Genomic DNA, 17,655 nt, shown 5'->3' with positions numbered 1-17,655 from the left:
CAGTGCTTTGCGAATTCTGAAGTGCATATAAATCACCTGGGGGATCGTGAAAAATGTGGAATCCAATTCAGCAGGGCTGGGCATGAGATTTTGCAGGTTAAACAAGCCCCAAGGTAACACTGACACTGTGCTTCGTGGGCCACATTGAGGAGCAGGGTTCTAAATTAACAAGGTTCTCAATTTCCAACCAACCTTGGCTTACTCAAAAACGGTCACTTAAAAAAAATCTGCTCCCGGATCATTTAGCCTAAACTAGACGGGCCTGTGGTTTATGTATATCACAGATCAGAGATTCAGCATGTTCCTGAGCGTCAGAGGATAAGAGGCTTCATCAAGGCCAGCAACGAGGGCCGTGTGGTCCCTGCCATCGCCCTGGGTTGCGAGCGCCCGCCCTCTTGCTAACCAGAGCGAGCAGCTTTGCCTGTCACTCCCCAGGGTGACAACAACGTCTAAGAGTCTGCACAATAAGACCTCCTAACTCTTCATCTTGGAGCTCAAACCAGGCCCTCACTTATCTTCTACTTGTATTTCACTTGATTCATCATAATTATTCACATCGCATACCACGGGGTCTTTATACTGGTTATGGGTGGAAGCACCTGCACATGAATCCAGTGCCCTGAAGAAAGACAGTGTCTCCAGAAGCGTCTGAAGTCCTCTCTTGGAACGACAAGCTGGGCACCTTTCACTACTGGAATCACAGAATGCCGGATGATTCCCCCCATCTTTTCTTAAGGGAAAGCCAGAGGGATTAGGGAAGATACATCTCCCTATGACAACAAATCAACAAATAACTCTACACACTTTCAGATTTGCATCTGTAAAAAGTTCTATGCAATAAAAAGCACTGTCTACAAACCATCAATCAAAACCCAGCATCAGGGGTGCTTCATGGTTCTCCAAAGCCCTCTTCCCATAGTCACTCTTGATTCCTCCACCCCCGTCACCCCAGCCCAACCACGATGCCCCAGGTCGGTCAAATGAAACCTCAGGCAGCGTTGCCGCTCCAGCTCACAGCAGCCTGGGAGCCACGCTGAGCTGGGTGGACAGCCTCGCTGCCTCTGCACCTGGTCCCAGCTACTCCAGAGCCCTCCCCTCAGGCCAGGCCCCGCAGTGAATGCGGGACAGGTTATTCCCTGGTGCGTGTAGTCTTGCTGGTCTGCTCTCAGGTCCCGTGTGGCCCACAGTGAGGGTTCCTCTCTTTGTCCTGAAGGACAGGACACTGTACTGGACATTGGTGGGCAAAGACAGACCCTCCAGAGCAGGGAGCTGTTTACCCTGGGGCTCTCCCTCCACAGGTCCCACTGGCCATCTGGGATCCCACCATCTGGGAAGCATGGCCCGGGAAAACTGAAGGCCTCTGGACACCCTCTTCCTTACCAGTAGCACACGCTGCAGAAGATGATGGTGGCAATGACACTGAAGGGGAGCACATGCAGCACGTAAGCTAGCAGCATCTGCCACTTCTGGTACAGGCCATCCTCGCTCTCCTGATCGCTGACGGCTCGCAACACAGGAACTGGGCATGGGAGGCAGGTTGCAGAACAGCCGGTCACCACACAGCTGGACGGGGAGGGGTGCTAGCCCAGGCTGAACTTGAGACCTATCAGCACTGGATGGTGAGGACCAGCTGGGGCCCCCTAGTCATAGAGAAAAGGAACCTGACATCCATAGAACTATAAATACCCCCACCCCAGAAATCCACACTCTACCTGAATTACAATAGGATTACAAAAGCTGTCACAATTTATTTCCGTCTCTCTAAAGTGGGGGGGAGGGGTGTCACCACTTCAAGAACACACATGCAAAAGGGACACAAATGAGTGACGTGAGGCACTCTGTCCTCTTTTCTTGCAGGGTGTTGGCACAGAACATCAGGCAACTAGGTATTGCTTCTGGACTCCCACTGAGTTTGAAAACCAGGCGTTGGCTGTCCTAAAATAGGCTCCAAAAAGGACGTTAACAGTGCAAAGTTGACCAGGCATCCGGGCCCCCATGGGCTGTGCCTCCTAATGGATAAGAGAAGATACCAGGGCTGATCTTCTAAAAACCCTGCCCAAACTCTGCTGCATCATCTCCTCATAACTTCATGCTTCCCTGGATCCTCAGAGACCCTCAGGGAGATCCACTTGGAGAGCTAATTCCCACTAAGGTGTTACTAATTCACGAGTTACCTTGTCCCAGAGAGAGAACCCGGAGGGGGGCAGGCTGAGCTCAGAGAAATACCCCTATAATGGTGGAGTCTCGCAAGGCGTCGGCTGGAGAAAGGAGATATTCAGGGAGAGAGAAGCTCCCGCGACCCCGGGGGCCCACCTCCGGGGCAGGGCACTCACACAAGTTCACAGCGTTGAGCATGCCCGTGTACGGGACGGCGCCCACAAACTGGTACAGGAGTCCCACACGGTCCTGGATGGCGCCCTTTAGCACGTCGTTCTGGACCCGTAGAAGGAAGAAAACGATGAACAAACCCACGATCAGATTCTGAGTGAGACGCATAGTCACCGCCAGCTTATTTCTCATTAAGTTTCTCGTCACTCTCCTGAAAGCCAAACAACCCCGTTTTCATTGCTTTTTTTTAATGGGTGGATGTCTACCTATCTAAAATGGGGTGAGGCTCTTACCTCAAGAGAACACACAGTTTAGAAAGGGCTCCAGGAGAATCTTTGGTTTTGAAAGGAATCACTGGTAATGTTTTCAGGTGTTTTGTTCTTCCAATATCCTCCAAGGTTTTACGATACATTGCTGATTCTTTGTAGGCAGATTCAATCATCTGGACTCTCTTGTAGGTTTCTATTTCCCGTTCTTTGTTTTGGGTATCCACTGATGTCAGGTCCACTGAAATTTTTTTCCCACAAAAAAATGACCCATGTGTTTTTAAATGCACATATATACACAGTGACTAATAATATATGTTCCATCATTGATTTAGGAGTGCTAACCATAATACCTCATCTCATCAAAATAATACCTGTTGTTAATCCCCACCTATAAAATCAGAATATTTTAAAGCTACCACAGCAGGGCCATGAAGATCCTGATAGGCCTGTCTGGGAGAATTCAGAAGTTCAGCTAATTTTTCTCTGACAAAGTAGAAGTGCACCATTTCAAGAGAGATCCCCGGGACTTTCCTTGTGGCACAATGGTTATGAATCCACCTGCCAGTGCAGGGGACACGGGTTCAAGGCCTAGTCCAGGAAGATCCCACATGCCGCAGAGCAACTAAGCCCGTGCACCACAACTACTGAGCCCGTGTGCCACAACTACTGAAGCCCATGTGTGCCTAGAGCCTGTGCTCCACAACAAGAGAAGCCACCGCAATGAGAAGCCCGCGCACCGCAACTAGGGAAAGCCCGTGCACAGCAACTAAGACCCAACACAGCCAAAAATAAATTTATTTTTTTTTAAAGTGAAGAGTAGTGGTAAAATGTTTAAAAAAAAAAAAGAGATCCCCCACCTCATTCTGATAGGTCATCTATGGCAAGTTAATTGGCTCGGCCAAATTAATTTTTTGAAGAGTAAAAACACCAAAACAAAAGGAGAAATAAAACCCACGTGTGCTGGTGTCATCTAGGCAGAAATCTGAGATGATAAAGTTTAGAAAACATATATGATGGGGACTGTGAAAGAAAAACTTACCATAAAAATCAAAAGGGTTTGAATGTTCGGGACAAGGGTAACCGCAGCCACTGAAGAAATGAAGCATCTCCACCGGAGTCCCGCAGAAAACCAGCTCTCCGCAGCTCAGAATGGCAATTTTATCAAAGAGCTGATTGAACGACAGACAGTGTTAGTGTGTAATCAGGTCACCACCTCCTTATGGAAAAGAAGTCTCAAGTGGTCAGTCCTTTGACTGTCTCAGCCATACATCAGTACTCTTACTGCGGCCATCAGAACCTCTCAAAATGCATCCCTCTTCCTTCCAGCCTGGGTTGCCACTGTGGGTCCTGCTGCCTCCCAGCCTGCACCCAGCATCATGTCTAGGATAGAGGACAGCTCATGGAACGGGTCAGAGGACCTATAGGTTTGAGGCCCCACCGGGCCCCGGAATGAGTGACTTTGGACCGAAAAAATTTTTTAAAATCTCAGATCCTCATCTATAAAAGGCAAATAATAGCTCCCTAAAAGGATCCTAGGAGATTAAGGTGAGATTTTTGGGAAGGAACTCTATATGATTTAGTGGAAAAGCACAGACTTGAAAGCCAACTGGAATATGAATGCCAATTCCAGCTTTGTATTAACTGTGATATTGGCTCAATTTTGGATCATTTCTAAGTCTCACTCCTCCCCTCTTTAAAGTGAAAATGCTGGTACCCACCTCATAGGGTTGTTGTGTGGATTAAAAGAGCTAGTGTATAGAAGGTATTTGGTACGTGATAGGTGCTAAAAGAACTGAGTTTCCATCCTTGGCCCTTCCCATCAGGATTGCTCTGGTTTAAGTACTAACCTCTACTCCGAGATCCCCAGCCTGGCACACCTATACCCACCCTGGATGAGCTGAGCTGGAACAACAGACGTCCCCCTCACCTGGAAGAGCTCGGAGCGGGGCTGGTGGATGGTAAGGATCATGATGCGGCCCCTGCGAGCCAGCTCTGCTATGAGGACAACGATCTGATTTGCAGTCACGCAGTCCAGGCCTGTGGTTGGCTCATCAAAAAGCATGACCTCTGCGGCAAAGGAAGGTCAGACATCTGAGTCACTGCCGAGCCTGGGCTCTGTGCTCTAGCCTCAGAAATTTGAACAGTTCCTTGTTGAGCTGTCTTATCCCATCCAAACAGTGTGCAGTGAGCAGTACTTTAGCCTGAGCCCAGGAGAAAGCACCTGACCTGGAAGGGCCCAACTCCCAGCTCCAGAGCACATCCCAGCCTGAATCCTTGAAGGGACAAGGCAGCAACCACGTCAGGCCTCTCGTGTGGCACTATAGACTGTTTGGGCTCCATCCAGGGGACCCTAACAGGGAACGAGGGCTGGCAGGCTGGCACCCAGGTGTTTCTAAAAGGCTGAGAGGAGGCTGGTTAAAAAGGCAAAATCTCACAACATGGATAGACCTAGAGATGATCACAGTAAGAGAAGTAAGTCCAACAGAGAAAGACAAATATGATATCACTTATATGTGGAATCTAAAATATGACATAAATGAACTTATCTACGAAACAGACTCACAGACATAGAGAACAGACTCGTGGTTGTCAAGGGAGAGGGGGAGTAGGGGAGGGTGGATCGGGAATTTGGGATTAGCAGATGCAAACTATTATACATAGGATGGATAAACAACAAGGTCCTACTGTATAGCACAGGGAACTATATTCAGTATCCTGTGATAAAACATAATGGAAAAGAATATGAAAAACAATGTGTATGTGTGTGTGTGTGTGTGTGTGTGTGTGTGTGTGTGTGTGTGTGTGTGTATAACTGAATCACTTTGCTGTATAGCAGAAATTAACACAACATTGTAAATCAACTATACTTGAATAAATCTTTTAAAAAGACATAATGTCACTTCATGTCTAGCACTTTCCAACACCAACTGCGTCTTTGCACTGCAGAAAACTCTGACCTGTGAAACAAAGTCCGAGATGGGACAGGCATTTGGATTCTTTAGCGGGTTTAACTGTAGCTTATTTCTACCCAAAAGGTACAGGGTACTTTCTGTACCCTGTTCTTAAGAACATCCCTCTTATTTGTTCTGAAGAGCAGGCAGTCTTGGTCTACCCCAATGTGAAGAAAGTATCCAAATGTATCATGTCCTCTTCCAAGTGTATGTAAGTGGCAAGGTTTCCCCAGACAGTGGGGAGAATGAAGCCAGGCAGGAGAGGCAGGTGACTGGCTACCCCATCTTGATAGCCCCGCCTTCCAATATATATACTTTCTCATGTATCACTTAAAATCCTATTTTAATTCCTGCCGTTTCATAAATACGTCTAGTCACAGCAAAACTCACTGGCTTTCCAGAGTAGACACGGTGGTGCTGCTCTAGTAAGAAGTAAGGAGGAACAGGACATTCATGGAAGACCCTAACTGAACATGAACACAAACGCAGTGCTTCCAAGTCCAACAGCTTTTTTGTACCTGGGTGATGGAATCGCATCAGGAACTACTTAGATTTCCAAAGAAACTGGGTCCCCAGTTTGAGAAACCTCAGTGACTTCAGTTCCCAACCAACCAAGCCCTTTCCAAATGGAGACTGTGAAGAAAGAGCTGAAAATGTCTGCAGACACATGGAAGATGACAGGCAGCAGCCAGTAGCAGTTCTGGGTCCCACTTACTGGGATCCTGGAGGAGCTGGGCTGCGATGGAGACCCGGCGCCTCTCACCATGGGAAATTCCCCCGAAGTTGTAGTTGCCAATCAGCCGATCTGCCACGTGGCTCAGACTCAGCTCTGCCATGACTGCCTCCACCTGTAAGAGACACAATGTCCAGGAAGGCTGGTCACTGCTGGGCTGTGTCCCGATTCATGGGCTGAGGATGGCAGAGGAGAGGCAACACACTTCCCTTGAGCGCTTGGGCCACTTCCAGACTCACCACATCCTAGGGGAAGCACGCCTATTACAAGAGAATCCAATTTGGTTTAAATCACAATATATGTATCAGATTAAAATAAATAATATTGACATGAATTTTTTTTCAGAAGTCCTTACAGCAACAAAAAACTGTTTCAACTTGCTTCAGGGAAAGTCAGCAGGAAACTATGCAGATTTTGTTGGACTCCTGTTTTCAGATGCTACAGTCAGTCCAGCCCATAGAGAAACCGCCCCCTAAGGCATAGTTACAATATAGCTTATTTTTTTAGTCTTTGGTTTTTGAAACTTTATTATAATAAATGTTTTACGTGTAAAAAAAATCAATTTGGTTTGAACTAAACCTGGCTTCCCCTATGTAACCCAAATAAGTCCTGGAGTCCCATGTGGCCCAATCTCACTGTGGTTTTGCATCAAATATAATCCAGCTATCAAAAGTAATTAAAAATAAAGCCAATCTTTATTGGAATCTCTTTAAGGACTTTAAAAGGAACCCAGTTTATAACTTACAGACACACTTTTAAAAATTTCCTTTTCCCTAATTCTCCTCACTCTGCTTATCTTATACCCTTCAGCTCCCTGAAATCCTCTGCTTACTACTCAACTCCCCAAAACAATCATCACTAAAAAAAAAATTCTTTACTGACTCTCTAATCAAGAAGGTTGGCCTTTTCCCTCCCTCTCCCTCTTTCCTTCCTTAGCTTATCTCCCCACCAGAGACCCTTTCAAAAATCTCTATTTCTGGTCCTCCCCTGACTGAGTACCCCTATCTGCATTAGGCCCTGGGGAAAGCAGAGAGAAAGAGACTGGGAATACTTATATATATGATAATGAGTTTTGTTCCCATACATCTCTAATGAGATTGTGTTTCTTTTATAATGAAAAAAAGAGGACTTCCCTGGTGGTGCAGTGGTTAAGAATCCGCCTGCCAATGCAGGGGACACGGGTTCGAGCCCTGGTCTAGGAAGATCCCACATGCCGTGGAGCAACTAAGCCTGTGCGCTACAACTGCTGAGTCTGTGCTCTAGAGCCCGTGAGCCACAACTACTGAGCCTGCGAGCCACAACTACTGAAGCCCGTGCACCTAGAGCCCGTGCTCCACAAGAGAAGCCACCACAATGAGAAGCCCGCACACCGCAACAAAGAGTAGCCCCTGCTCACCGCAACTAGAGAAAGCCCACGTGCAGCAACGAAGACCCAATGCAGCCAAAAATAAATAAATAAATAATTTATTTTTTTAAATACCCTATTAAAAAATAACAACAGCAAACTAAACTGGAGTAGAGGGGATGATTTATGGAACAAAGTTCCAGAGGAGACAGGGAGTGGGATCAATAGATGATGCTTTGACCAAAAGAAAGGGATACACCTGAAAAAGATACAAAGGAATAAGGAGGAGGTTAGAAATGCATATGTAAACCAGTATGATTGTCTCTTCTTGCCATCAGAGTGGAAGGATTCTGGAATTGAGCTTCACTTGACATGGCAAGGTTTATGTGTTCACCAGTCAGGGTAGATTCCTGAGTGTCCCTTTCATCTGCTCTGCAACAGCAAGAAAGGAGTAAAGCTTGCCCCTCCTGGCTCAGAAGCAATGGACAGGGGAGACATTTACTTCATCTGTTTCAGATGTCTCTGGCTAGAAGCCTCTCCCATGTTTTGCAAACACTGCTGGGAATAGAATTCAGAGTCTTGGAAGGGACCACTGGGATCATCAATCCTCTCCATGCTATGTGATTTCACATAAACTGATTCATTCCTCACATCAGCTCCAGGAGAGATGCATTATTACTCTATCTATTATAGAACAGAAAACAGATCCTCAGACAGGTTCATAGATTACCCAAGGTCACACCACTAGCAAATGGCAGAGCTGGGACTGAGAGTAAACTGTGCGGGTTCTCGAGTGGTCCAAGAAGCACAAGGGTGGACAAAGCCTGCCACATCAATCATGGCTTTACGTTCAGGTTCGCAGAGGACAAAAGCAGATCTGCTGCACTCTCTGCTCTGTTATCACAGGCACTTCCTTCTCCCTAAACTACTTTGTCGGGATTTTACATCCTGTGGACTGGATTTGCTCAGAAAGTACTCTCAAGCAGGGAGAACTTTATGATAGGAAACTTTGCAGGACACTTAGGGGTTGCCAGTGCCAGGGAGAGGGACCATTCACTGGGGGCAAATTTGCCATCAACCAACTTCAGGTACCTTGAATTTTCTAAATATTTATGCAAATGTGTGCATTTTCAGGGGAAAAGGTTCGGTGGCTTTCTCGGATTCTCTCCCTGGGGTATGGGATGTAAATGGATCACTCTCTCAAAAGAATCTGCTTATGACTTCATTTCTCCAACTCAAATACCAATGAGATCCTCTCCTACCCATTTTAGACACAAAAATACTAAAGCAGGCAGACAGGAAGCCTACATAGGGGCTCACCTGTCACTCACTGTCAGGGCAGCTAAGTCATGTGAAGATGCCTGTGCCTCCCCGTGGGCCAAATTCCGACCTCTGTCTTCTCAGACCACAGTGAGGCCCAGGGAGGCATGATGGAGCCAGAGGACCTGGGTCCATGTCCCAGCTCTGCCAGTCCGAGGTGTGGGATCTTAATATCCTTGGGGGTCAGTTTCTTGATCTGAAAGTTGGAGATAATGCCTCCCTCATAGAGCTGATGCCAGAATGAAATGAGATGTGTGTGAACAAGGCCTGATGGAGGCCAGCCACATACGAGAGCCCAGAGAATAAGCTGGTAGAATAGCAAGAACCTCGCAATGCCTTCTGAGCACTCTAAGGTAACCTCCAGGTAGGAACAGGGCTCTGTGGGGCTAATGGTCTTTCTTGAAGGTTCCTCTGGAGTGAAAGCTATGCTCCAACACGTCCAGGACTCTGAATCAGAAGAATGCCCTTTCCTGACTTGGCATGACAACAAACAAGCCTGCTGGTACTCTGGGCACAGTTCAGACCTGGCTGCACTGGCCAAGCCCTGTCTGAGAGTCCAGCACCAGGGACAAAGAGGAGTAACTCCCTGGTGACAGGCTCAGAGGTGCCTGATAAAAAGGGAGTAACCTACTGCCCCTTCAGCTGAGATGGAGGATTCCCTTGGATCCTCAAAGGCATTAAAGGAAGGCTAGCTTTGGAGCCTGAAGTGCAGGTGTAATCTGTGTGCCCAGGAGGAACCTTCATTGAGGCCTCAGAGTGGTGAAGCCTCTGAGGCAGACGTCACCAGTGATCTCCGGCACCTCTGAGAGCCAGTTTCCCAGAGAACTGTGCCTGCTTCGCAGGTGGCACGTTGACCTGTCCTTGGTCGTATGTTTCCAGCCCAGACAGAAACGAGGCAATGTTTCCAGGTAAGGCCCCTGTGAGTTTACTCGCAGCCTCTTCCAAATCAGGTCCACTTAAAGAAACAGATTGGAACTTAGAGTTGACAATTCAATAGTTCCTCCTTCACCAACTGAATCCAGTTTGGATGAGGCACATTCAAGACGCCTCAAAGAAAGTTGAGAAAAATCTCAACAGGGCTGCAGGGCGACACACAGTGAGGAAAATAGCCATATCTGTTCAAACACAGAGCTCTCAGGACAGCGCCACCCAACAGAAATATCACGCAAGCCACATTTAGAATCTAAATACTTCAGTGGCCACATTTTAGAGAGTGGAAAGAAACAGATGAAATGAATTTTAGTGGTATAATTTCTTTAACCCAATACAACCAAAATATTTCCATTTTGACCAATAATCAATATCTTAAAAATTGTTAATGAGACGTTTCCCATTCTGCGGTTCCAGACTAAGTTCCTGAAATCTGGTGTGTATTTTACCCTCACAGCACATCTCAAGTAGGTCTAGTCAGTTTCAAGTGCCCCAAAGCCACCTGGGACTAGCGGCTGCCAGCGCAGCCCTTGACTCTTAAAGGGTGGAGAGCGAAGGGGAGGAAGGGGCAAGCGGAGGGACGAGGGGGTGCAAAGCCACAGCGGGGTGATCCCTTGGGTGGCCCCGGGGCGGTACCCACCTTCTTCTGGAAGAAGCCCTGGGAGCCGCCGCGGATGGCCAGCAGCGCCGTGTAGCACAGCGTCTCGCGGACCGTGAGGCTGCTCAGCAGAGTGTCGCTCTGCAGGGGAGGGATGTGTCAGCAGCCCCCTCGCTGGCTGCGGGGCCAGCGGGCAGCCGGGCAGGCGCCGGGGACGCGCGCACCTGCAGGAGGTAGGAGAAGCAGTCCTGGAACTGCTCCCTGCGCAGCGCCCGGCCGTTCACGAACACGTCCCCGAGCAGGGTCCCCGTGCGCCGCAGCCTCCCGGACATGGCGTCCAGCAGGGTGGTTTTCCCCGAGCCTGGGAGGAGACAAGAGAAGGTCCTGGAGGAGGCCCTGCACGAGGCCTCGCGGGAACTTCCCGAGACCCTCGGTGAACCCGCGGTCCAGCCCTGACTTGTTCTCTCTTTGGCCTCATGGGACAAGCTCATGGCTGGAATGAGTCCTTCCAGCTTGTCTCCTCAATGAGAGGGGACAAGCTGTTTCTCTCCTCCACGTCAGGACTGGAGGAGCTTTGTCCTCCTGTTTGTTTGTTTTTAAAGCTGCTTGAGGCTGAAAAAGAAAATACAGGATCAGAATAAAAGGAAAACCAGGGTTCTTGGAAACGTTTGGATCCTAGGACATCTGAATTTGTTTCTGTGACCCCCTGGGATCCTCTGGTGGTTCCTGAATGTAGGCGACACCGCCCAGAGCCTCGCTGACTTAATCAAGTGTGGTCTGAGGCCGAACAGCCTCAGCTCCACCTGACAGCTTTTGCTAGAAATGCAGAATCTCAGGCCCCAACTCCTAACCCGGATTCTGCTTTTTACAAGATCCCTGGGTAGTTCTCATGCATGTTAGAGTTTGAGAAGCACTAGCTTAGCGAGTCCTTTGGTTAAAACCAAGTTGGCCTCAGCCTACACTGAGAGCCTTGGGCATAATAACCCAGCTGGCTGTCGCTAAGGACTTGCCCACAGAGGAGGTGGGATGAACTAACTACCCTGTGCTGAGGTGACTGGAGGGTGAGGTTTCTCCTGGTTTGCTTTTTCTAGGGTTACAGTGATCCTTCAGGGTAGGACACCAGCTGGCCCTTCCCATACACAAGCTTACATGGGCCCAGAGAGTTAATGGAGACAGGAAGAGGAGTCACCAGGCCTTTCCTGACCAAGGCTTTTAAGCAGTTAGAATGAGTAACAGGAAACAGGCAGGAGGTTCTGGGCTGTCTGAGAAGATGGCAATAGAATTCTACTGAGGATGTGATGACTTGCGCAAAACCAAAGAAAAGACCTTTTGTTCAAATATTTTAAAGAAACCGCTGGTTGCTCTGAGGGGTGCAAAGATGTATAAGCCAAGCTCCTGGAGCAGTGGTTTTCTTATCTAACCCACGACTGACACAGCTCAGAGTCAGCCCCACTATGTTCAGGTAGAGGTCAGCGTGGGGAAGGGGGCAGAGTTTTTGTAAAGAAACAAAATGTGACTTCACTGGGGTTGTCTTTCAAAATGTGCTCTGCAGTGTCCCAGTCACGATATTAAGCCTTGTCTGTGGTTCTTCTAACTTCTAACGTAGCCTCCCTAGCCTTACATTTCTGGGATCCAATCTCAACTCTGACAGACCTTCCAAAGAGCCTGTCACCTGGATTCCAGTTCCACCACTATCTCAAAACTAGCCTCCTTCTTTGTTGCCAAATCCAGTAGATGCTTCTCTGTATGTTGTCTGACTTCCCAGCAGCAGCTGATACTGTTGCTTGCCCTTCTCTGTCAATCTCTCTCCCTTGGCCTTGAGGCCACCTCATCCTCTTGGTTTAATCCTGCTGGTCTGGCTGTTCCTTCTCAGCCTCTTGTGGGTGACCCTCAGGGTTCCTCTCATGTCACACATCCTCACTGCGCAACAGTGAGCACCAACTTGCTAGACAGCATGTGAGGGAGCCATTTCGGAAGTAGCTTCTCCAGTCCCATTCAAGCCTTCAGATGACTGCAGCCCCAGCTGACATCTGACTACCACCTCATGAGGGACCCCACACAGAAGCATCCAACCAAGGCACTTCCAAATTTCTGACTTGTAGAAACTCTGAGAGATAATTAATGATTTTTATGAAGTCACTTAGTTTGGGGATCCTTTTTTAAACATAGAAAAAGGTAACTAATATTATCCTTTTTTGAACATGTGTCAAATACCTATTAACTCATTAATGAGGGTACCAGCAGGATGACCAAAAAGGATTCATATCCTCATTCAAAAAAGGATATAAGGGACTTCCCTAGTGGCGCAGTGGTTAAGAATCCACCTGCCAATGCAGGGGACATGGGTTCAATCCCTGATCCAGGAAGATCCCACATGCCGCAGAGCAACTAAGCCTGTGTGCCACAACTACTGAGCCCACACACTGCAACTACTGAAGCCCACACGCTCTAGGGCCCACATGCCACAACTACTGAGCCTGCATGCCTACAGCCCGTGCTCCACAACAAGAGAAGCCACTGCAATGAGAAGCCCATGTGCCGCAACAAAGAGTAGCCCCCGCTCACCACAACTAGAGAAAGCCCACACGCAGCAACAAATATCCAATGCAGCCAAAAAAAAGAATGCTTTTAGTTTTACAAGATGAAAGGTTGTGGGGATGGATGGTGGTGATGGTTGCACAACTGTGTGACTGTATTTAATACCACTGAACTGTACAGTTTAAAATGGTTAAGAAGGTACACAAAAATATACTCAAAATAGCTTAAAGCCTTAAATACAAGACAAGACACCATAAAACTCCTAGAAGAGAACACAGGTAAAATGTTCTCTGACAGAAATCGCAGCAATGTTTTCTTAGGTCAGTCTCCCAAGGCAAAAGAAGTAAAAGCAAAAGTAAACAAATGGAACCTAATCAAACTTATAAGCTTTTGCACAGCAAAGGAAACCATCAACAAAACAAAAAGACAACCTACAGACTGGGAGAGAATATTTGCAAACGATTCAACCAACAAGAGCTTAATTTCCAATATATACAAACAGCTCATACAGCTCAATATCAAAAAACAAACAACAATCAAAAAATGGGCAGAAGACCTAAACAGATATTTCTCCAAAGAAGACATACAGATGGCCAACAGGTACATGAAAAGATGCTCAACACAGCTAATTTTTAGAGAAATGCAAATCAGAACTACAATGAGGTATCGCCTCACGCCAGTCAGAATGGCCATCATTAAAAAGCCTACAAATAACAAATGCTGCAGAGGGTGTGGAGAAAGGAAACCCTCCGACACTGTTGATGGGAATGTAAATTGGTGTAACCACTATGGAAAACAGTATGGAGGTTCCTTAAAAAACTAAAAATAGACAACCTAAGTGTCCATCAACAGATGAATGGATAAAGATGTGAGATATATATATATATAAAATATAAATATAAAAATACTCATACATACACACACACACACACACACACACACACACACACACACACACACACACATGACATAATGGAATATTACTCAGCCATAAAAAAGAGTGAAATAATGCCATTTGCAGCAACATGGACAGACCTCGAGACTATCATACTAAGTAGGACAGAGAAAGACAAAAATCATGATATCACATATGTGGAATCTAAAAGATGACACAAATGAACTTATTTACAAAACAGAAACAGACTCACAGACATAGAAACAAACTTATGGTTTGGAAAGGGGAAAGGGGAAAGGGGAAAGGGGAAAGGGGAAAGGGGAAAGGGGAAAGGGGGAGGGATAAATTAGGAGCTTGGGATTAACAGATACACACCACTATATATAAAATAAACAAGGGGACTTCCCTGGCAGTCCAGTGGTTAAGACTCCACGCTTCCACTGCAGGGGGTACAGGGTCGAACCCTGATCGGCTAACTAAGACTCTGCATGCCTCATGGCGTGGCCAAAAAAAATAATAAAGTAGATAAAATAAACAACAAGGACCTACTGTATAGCACAGGGAACTATATTCAATATCTTATAATAACCTATAATGAAAAAGAATCTGAAAAAGAACATATATATAACTGAATCACTTTGCTGTACACTTGAAACACGTTATAAATAAACTATACTTCAATAAAAAATAAATTAAATAGTTAAGATGGCAAATTTTACATTATGTATATTTTACCTCAATTAAAAAAAAAGGAAAAAAGGGTTAACGCCCTACAGGGCCATAAAACTGACCTTTGGGTTTATCCTCTCTAAATGGACAGAAATCACCTGTAACTAAACAGTCTTCTGCAAGGGAGCATGCAGCCTAGAGTCTAGGTCCTAAATGATCAAAAATAATGAGTCAAATAAAATTACCTTCCCCTGGAGTGTTGGTTGACTGTAGACAGGCTTACATTATGCAGACCATTCTCTAGTGAGACTTTGAACACCTAAGTCATCTTTTGCCTCACTAGTAAAGATTTGATAAACAATACTGCTTTAGATGAGACACCAATGAAATCATGTTATTTTCTGAAAAACTAAGAGTAATTCATAGAATTAATTCATTTGCTTAATCATTTATTCAGCAAATACTTATTAAGCACCAACGATGTGGCCAGCCCTCTCCTAACTGTTGAGGATACAGCAGGAAAAAAAAAAAAGACCAAGCTCCCACCCTCAGGGAACTTGCAGTCTACCTTGAATTCATGTTCAGTATAAAAGGATGGACAGTCATAAAAGCATGATAAGGTATCATCAGACACCAGCCCATGAGGCCCTAGAACAGGGGGCTCCACCCACTGTTCTGCTGAGATGTGCATGAAGATGTACATTGGCCTGTGGGACACACTTCTGAGAAGTGGGTTCATTCCTTGTTGTGCTGCATGCCACCCTTTTTTATCCTACACAAGGAAGGAAACAAGTGACACATTATTATAGGAATAACTCAGCTTTTCTTTTTAAAGAAGTATAATTATCAAAAGGAAAATTAGGATGACCCTGGATGTTATAGTACATGCATACAATTAGAAATGGTTAAAAATTGTAAAAAGAAAATAAAAGGAGGGACTTCCCTGGGCCCAGGTTCAATCCCTGATCAGGGAACTAAGATCCCGCAAGCCGCGTGGCGTAGCCAAAATAGGAAAAAAAAAAAAAAAAGGAAATCTCAGGGAAGTGTAACCATTCTCGCCAGTGAATTCCTTTTCATTTCATCTTAACAACACTACTGTTACCATCCAGCTGTCCCCCCACTGCAGCAGGGGAGTGGCTGTGGATTTAACTCCCCAGGTCGAAAGAGGCTAACCATGCTGAACTTCTATCACAGACTTATATTGCACACCTCTGTTAAAGAGAGCAATGCAAGTGAAGACTGGCAGGAAGTGTCAACAATTGGCAAGCAAGAACTCCATCAAGAGGCTCCTGGGAAGCCAATTTGTCCGAATCTTTCAACCTTAAAACGTGCAGGATAGCCTAGTGTAGTGGACCCTGTGATGTGCCACACAGATTCATTCCCTCTTCAGGGCCAATGCACCCATCCCCCCATAGCTGTGCATCCTCAGCTGTGACCTTCACAGGGCATTGCCCCAGCCTCAAGGGGCTGCCTCCCCGGAGGCTCCACCCTCCCCAGCAATGACTTGCTGATGCAGGGAAACAGGAGGGGAAGAATGAGGTGGGAAACGGGCACATAGATAGCCTCAGTGGAATCTGTGATATTTAACTCCTTTAAAAAAACAAAAAAGGATCTTAAGTAAATACGGTATAATGTTAAGATTTGATAAAGCAGAGGTTAAGACACGAACATTCTTTATTTACTCTCTATCTTGCCTGTGTGTTTGAAACATATCATAATTTTTAAAAGACCAATGAATATGGGGATAAATGGGCATCTTTGTGCTTATTTAATTCCTTTTCCCATCTCCAGGCAGGAAAATTGTGTTTACTGAGCACCCCTATATGCCAGGCACTGTGTTAGGTGCTTTCCAAACTGAAATATGAATTAACTTACATGTTCGGCAGGACTTCGTTTTTTTCAAGGATCTTCCTAAAGATTACACGTTAGCACCAGGTTCTATTCACAGTCACACAGGCCATCAGATTTCATTCTAATATCAGACCTGTGGCCTCCTTGGTACAACGTGAACCTGTTTCCTCAATGTGGTGTTCAAATCAAGCCACAGACTCTTTCGAGTCCTCGTGGAGGATTTAGGGGACCCCCCCAGCTTACCTGAGCTCCCCAAGATGCACATGATCTGCCCACTCTCGACGTACAAGGAGACATCCTTGAGGATCTGCCTGGTCCACTTCTGTCGACGAGACGCGATGTCCCACCAGGGCCCCACGCACTGGCTTTAAAGGAAACCCCGTGAGGGAAAGGCAGCATGGGGTTCTGGAAGGGTCCAGCCCCTTGTCCCCCAGCACCGATCCCAGCTCTGCCCAGCCCAGGTTGTCTCTGGACAGGCTCCTAAGTGTGTTTTAGCCTCAGTGTCCTCCTCTGTAGACCCTGGCAGGTAGTGACAGAAGATCATCTCTATAAAGCACCTGTCTAGCAGCTGCTCTGAACACCAGCTCTCTCTGGCTGGCTGGCAGATGGCAAACAGGACACTGTTAATTCCTTCGGTTGACGCTGCGTTCCTTCACCCGGTTTCATTACACCTCATGCTCCCAGCACCCCCGTTCCCCAAGCGCTCGCCATCCAAGTAGGGAAGGCCATCAACAAGGGAGACACGGGGGGAAGGGGCATAAAGCAGGGGAGGGGGGCAGAGCACAGTTGCTGCATCTGTCGTTTGTCATAGCTTCCAGTCCTGCTGTGGACAGAGGGGCTGTTCACCATGGCCCCTCACTTCCCTCTGGCAGCCCTTCCCCTCTCCTCTCTCTACCTCCACCCACTAGAGAAGGAGCCCAAGCCTCCATGCATGCCCCCCCTTAGTGAGGAAAGCCAGCAGAGGGCAGGGAGGCCCACTCACCTCAGGCCATGCCTGTCCCTGACCACAGCTCAAAGCTCCCAGCAGATGAAAGAGGCACTGGCCTTACCTGACACTGTAGGAGGCATGGAGAATGCCCAGGCTGTGTCGAGGCTTAGAAGCAGCTGCAGGAACCTCCTCTAGGGAGCACTGAGAGCTTCTGTTTACCTGGAGTTCCGAGGACCCCGCAGGGGTCAAAAAGTGGAGTTCACTCATGGCTAACGGGCTGCAGAGACAGGGGAATTCTCT

General features: G+C 47.0%; 1 protein-coding gene across 1 annotated transcript in view; it reads right to left on the bottom strand.

Moving 5' to 3' along the window:
- The window catches only part of ABCG5 (ATP binding cassette subfamily G member 5), a 33,506-nt gene extending 15,884 nt beyond the window's left edge, over positions 1-17,622 (bottom strand). Inside the window, exons 1-10 of the mRNA XM_019943345.3 lie at positions 17,477-17,622; positions 16,671-16,792; positions 10,699-10,835; positions 10,517-10,615; positions 6,264-6,396; positions 4,525-4,664; positions 3,637-3,766; positions 2,622-2,835; positions 2,334-2,539; positions 1,381-1,519 (exon numbers count right to left, since the gene is read on the bottom strand). Coding sequence (XP_019798904.2) covers positions 1,381-1,519; positions 2,334-2,539; positions 2,622-2,835; positions 3,637-3,766; positions 4,525-4,664; positions 6,264-6,396; positions 10,517-10,615; positions 10,699-10,835; positions 16,671-16,792; positions 17,477-17,622 — 1,466 coding nt within the window. The remainder of the gene's footprint in view (positions 1-1,380; positions 1,520-2,333; positions 2,540-2,621; positions 2,836-3,636; positions 3,767-4,524; positions 4,665-6,263; positions 6,397-10,516; positions 10,616-10,698; positions 10,836-16,670; positions 16,793-17,476) is intronic.
- Positions 17,623-17,655: the final 33 nt, after the last annotated feature.

This window comes from Tursiops truncatus, chromosome 14 (assembly GCF_011762595.2).
Source record: "Tursiops truncatus isolate mTurTru1 chromosome 14, mTurTru1.mat.Y, whole genome shotgun sequence".
Taxonomy (NCBI): Eukaryota; Metazoa; Chordata; class Mammalia; order Artiodactyla; family Delphinidae; genus Tursiops; species Tursiops truncatus.
The sequence above is the reverse complement of the archived record's forward strand: the minus strand, read 5'-3'. Positions and strand labels throughout refer to the sequence as shown.